General features: G+C 35.9%; 1 protein-coding gene across 1 annotated transcript; it reads right to left on the bottom strand.

The window, feature by feature from the left end:
* Nucleotides 1–1,055: 1,055 nt before the first annotated feature.
* Nucleotides 1,056–2,141, bottom strand: LOC139889039 (secreted RxLR effector protein 78-like). Its single transcript, XM_071872014.1, has 2 exons — nt 1,702–2,141; nt 1,056–1,092 (listed from the first exon to the last, which is right to left on the bottom strand). Exons 1-2 carry the CDS (start codon nt 2,139–2,141, stop codon nt 1,056–1,058), a joined length of 477 nt encoding a protein of 158 aa, XP_071728115.1.
* Between the last annotated feature and the right edge of the window lie 3,068 nt (nt 2,142–5,209).

Below are 5,209 nucleotides of genomic sequence, written 5' to 3'. Positions count from 1 at the left end.
TAGAATGAGGAGATGAAGAGTGGAATAAATCGCCAAAAACATCCAGACCACTGTTAATGGTAGAAAATAATAAATTGTTTGTAGGAACATACAACATTATAGTAGTCACCTCTATTTAAAATATATAACAATCCACTTACTAATTACTATTACTAATTTACTGATTACTGATATATAACATATGAAATTAGAAATCTACATACCAAATTGAAACTCAATAGAATATAACGGATTTATAAACATAATGATAATCACGTAAGTGAGTAAAAGTGAAATACCACATCTTGATTGTTCTAAAAAATCCTATTAATCCTCATATCATCATACAACATCTCGATTCCTCTTCGAATTCATCACCATCAGCTTATTGTTCATCATTTAGTTGCAAACCCAAGCCTTATTGAACTTTAGGGCATCCTAAACACTTGAACAGTCAAATAAAGTTTGAGTAATATAACAAATAATTATATGTTGTTCATAATAGCGCTCCCGTAGGTATATGGGTCAAAATTGACCCCTCCGATATATAATCATAAAAATGCTTAAGCTTAACAGAACATACCTTTAAAAACACGCGCATCAGTAACAATTTGAAAATGAGTAACATTACCAAAAATGAAATGATAGGAAAAAAGATAAATAACAACAACAACAACAACAACAACAACAACAACAACAACAACGTCAACGTAACCCAATACCACATGAGTGGTGTATGAGGGAGGTGAGATGTAGACAATCCTTCCCCTATCCGAGAATAAAGACAAGTCATTTCTCCACCCAGAGTGAAAACACTCTCAAGAGTAGAGAAAGTCATCTCTCTCTTTATTCGACGGATAAAGAGATTGCTTCCGAGAGGACCTCCGACCTTTAAGTAGGAAAAAGATTTTAAAAAAAAAAAAAAAATAGACGCCATAATATAGGGATAATAATAATAAGATAACAAAAATACTGGTGGTGGTGGTGGTGGTGGTGGTGGTGGTGGTGGTGGTGGTGGTGATATCCTAATAAAAAAACAAGTAAAAATAAAAAAAATAACATAAAAGGATGTAGCCCTACTCGACTATTCTAATTCTAGCCCTCCACACACCCCTATCAGAAGTCATGTCCTCAGTCAACGAAAGCTCCCTCATGTCGAGCCTAAGTCTATCCATCCACCTACGTGTAGGTCTACCCCTTCTCCTTACGCCATCGACCGTGAGTGCCTCGACTCTCCTAACCGGGGCAATACGTGGTCGCCTCATCACATGCCCAAACCATCGAAACCGTTCTTCCCTTAGCTTGTCGATGATGCTACTGACTCCAAGGTTTTCCCTAAACACACCATTCGGGAACCTATCTAACATAGTTTTACCACACGTCTACCTAAGCATCCTCATTTCTGCTACTTCCATCCTTCTCTCTTGGGCTTTCGTCATTGGCCAACATTCTGATCCGTACAACATGGCAGGTCTAATAGCTACTTTAAAGAATTTCCCTTTCAATTTGAGCGGTATCTTCTTGTCGCACAAAACCCCTTTCGCCGCTCTCCACTTCAACCAACCTACCTTAATACGATGAGTCACGTCTTCGTCTATCCTCCCCGATTTGTGGAGGACCGAACCTAGATATCTAAATGACTCTTGTGGGTGCAAGATCTGGTCCCCAATGCTAATAATCCCTCCACCATTTAGTTCATCCTCAGTCCTACTGAATTCGCACCTAAGATATTCTGTCTTATGTCTGCTGATCCGTAACCCATTTTGTTCTAAGGCCTCCCTCCATTGTTCTAGTCTTCTGTTAAGCTCATCCTTTGATTCTGATAAAAGCACGATATCATCGGCAAAAATCAGACACCAAGGGATGTTCTCTTGTATTCCTCGAGACAGCTCGTCGAGAATCAAAGCGAAAAGGAAAGGACTAAGGGCTGATCCCTGGTGCAAGCCTACTTCTTTCGGGAAATACTCTGTGTTTCCCACAAGTGTCCTGACATAGGACTTCGCCCCATCGTACATATCCATAATAGCTCTAATATATCTACTTGGGATACCCCTAACATTAAGTGTCTTCCAAATCAGCTTTCGCGGTACGCTATCATAGGCCTTTTCTAAGTCTAGGAAGACCATCTCTAGACCCTTTTGTTTCTCCCTATACTTCTCCATAACACTTCTTAAAATATGAATTGCCTCCATCGAAGAGCGCCCTGGCATGAAGCCAAATTGGTTTTCTGAAACCGTAGTTTCGCGTCGAAGTCTAGTCTCAATCACTCTCTCCCAAAGCTTCATAGTATGACTAAGTAATTTTATGCCTCTATAATTACCGCAGATTTGGGCATCCCCTTTATTTTTGTAAATAGGGATAATCTCGCTGAGTCTCCATTCCGTAGGCATTTTATAACTTCTAAGCGTCTTATTGAAAAGACACGTCAACCACCTGACACCATCCTAGCCAAGGCACCGCCACGCCTCTATTGGGATCTGGTCTGGTCCTACAGCTTTGTTTCTACCCATCTTTCATAGTGCCAAACTTACTTCTTCCTGACTGATTCTCCTACAGAAATTGTTGTTCCGGAATTGTCCTATTCCTATGTCCTGCGGAACCTCTTGGCGCCCAGGTCCTTCACCCACGAAAAGAGATGAGAAAAAAAGATAAATAAAGAAAGACAAAAAGCATAGTTTGAAAAGGAAATAACTGTATGAAAGGAAGCCCAGCTTCTACATACTTGGCCACACCATCCAGAAAAGAAGAACTGAACTGCAAGATAAAGTAGATCAATAGAGTTGCACTAATTCATAATTGATATAATAGACATTTTGTAACATAACTTTAGAATTATTATAAAAGGTCCGGTCAATTAAATTAAAAGATGATTAAAATGAATTAAAAACCTGTACTGGTACAGCATGAAGGCAAAAGTCTGCACCATTCAAAGCAGTTTTTGCATATGTAGTTGCAATGACATTTTCTGGTAGCTTATGATTGGGAAAATATTTACTGCCAACAAAAGAAATTAAAGGTTTAATCTACATTAGTATAGTTGAACTAAAAGCCGTCAAAATGGTATGACATATATATAGAGGTTAAAAAGCAACTATTAAGAGTTCTTGAGATCAGCATAAAACTAATAAAAAAAACTCACCCATTACAATGCTTCTCGTTAATAGGGTAATAACTTTGATTCCATTACAATGCTTCTCGTTAATAGATTGACATATTTGAGGATCCCGTACAAGCATATTTACTTCCATTTGTGCCTTTCTACTTGTAATTGGAATGAAAGCGGAATCAAGAGAAGAAGATTGAAATTAGGGTTGGTAGGGTATAGAGAATCATGAAGAAGGTTGGATGAAGATGAAATCAAAGAGAATATGAAACCCTAGATAATTTAATATATGAGATGTGTGTATGAATAGGAAGTGTACGTACCTTTAGGGATTTAGATGGGCATGATCAGATGGGTATGGTTGAAAAAGATGGAAAAGGAATTGGAAGTAAGGCAAGACATACCCTGTTTATTCATTCACTCACGCCACATCCTATATAATCGACAAAAACCGCCAGTTTTCTAATTCTAGTTTGACTAATCCAACTGTCCTTGAAACGATACACGGAACTTGAAACGATACACGGAACTAAATCATTATTTATATTACTACACGATCGGGTACACTGTCCGTTAGTGTGTAACAATCTTTAATCGGTATTTTTTCATACTATTTCATACAACAATTCATATACCACGTTTCGCACATCAAGTTTTTGGCTCCGCTGCCGGGGACAGTTTTGTGTCAAAATAGAATTGTTAACTAATTTGTGATTAAGTAGTTTCTTAATTATTTTAAATTATTAATAGTCTTTGATTTTTAAACTTATAGAATTGGTACGTTTAATAGTTTTGTTAGTTGTGTGATTGACAGATTTTAGGTTGCATATGCTACATACCCGAAGTTCAGATTCTCCATTACTTACACCGCTTACAGAACCTGATAGAAAGCTTGGTAGGATCCCAAAAGAAGTACTTGAACTTTTTGAATCTTCATCAAAGCAAGAAACTTTTGATTCAGAATCAAGTACAACCAAGCCAAGATACTCTGAATTTGGTGAAACCGTTCATCCTCCAAATTTTGAAATGGAAGGAGAGGCAAGGCAGGTGGTACCAAGACAATCAATGGCGGCCAAAATGAAAGCAACCCGAACCGGACAAGGTAGTGCCATTACTCCGCCCACAGGTGAAGAAAAATTTGAAATAAAAGGACCTATTCTCCAAATGATTAACAACAAGTGTCAATTTGGTACTATACTAATCTAACATTAATGTATTATATATATATATATATATATATATATATATATATATATATATATATATATATATATATATATATATATATATATATATATATATATATATGTGGTCATAATCAAGAGGGAAGCACTTTTTGGAGGGAAAGGGGAAGCAATTTTTTTTTTCGTTTTTTGAAAAAACTTTGTTCACGAACCTTATAGATTAGATGAAAATATGAACATTTAAAAAAGACACTTTGTGATGAATGTCATTATTTTAGCGGAAAAATACTCGAAGAATAAAATAAAAACATTCAATGCATTGAATGTTTTACTGCTGAGTTTATTTGCATCGTTTTGTTTTCATCTTGTGTGAAGTGTTTTTTTCGAATTTAGCCCGATTTAGAGTTTAGAGTTTAGGGTTTAGGGTTTTCGGGTTTACTCCGTAAACCCTCAACACTAAACCCTAAACCCTAAACCCTAAACTCTAAATTGTTCGTGTTAAAATATTCAATATAAACCCTAATTTCTAAACCCTAAACCCTAATTTCTAAACCCAAAACCCTAATTTCTAAACCCTAATAGCTAAACCCTAATTTTTAACCCGCTAATTTCGAAACCCTAATTTCTAACCCTTAAAAAAACTCAGAATCAAAACATTCAATACATTGAATGTTTTCATTTTTTTCTTCGAGCGTTTTACCGTCAAAATAATAATATTCATCACAAAGTGTCTTTTTTAAATGTTCATATTTTCATGTGATCTTGATGCCTGAATTTTTTTTCGAAAAAAACGAAAAAAATTACTTCCCCCCACTTTCCCCCAAAAAAGTGTTTCCTTATTGATTATATATATATATATATATATATATATATATATATATATATATATATATAGGGGCAGGATCAATGGGGAAGTAACCAATCGGGGAGAAGCAAAAAAAAA

Source organism: Rutidosis leptorrhynchoides, chromosome 1 (genome assembly GCF_046630445.1).
Source record: "Rutidosis leptorrhynchoides isolate AG116_Rl617_1_P2 chromosome 1, CSIRO_AGI_Rlap_v1, whole genome shotgun sequence".
NCBI classification, from domain to species: domain Eukaryota; kingdom Viridiplantae; phylum Streptophyta; class Magnoliopsida; order Asterales; family Asteraceae; genus Rutidosis; species Rutidosis leptorrhynchoides.
Note: the sequence above shows the minus strand (reverse complement) of the source record. Positions and strands in the feature narration are given on the sequence as shown.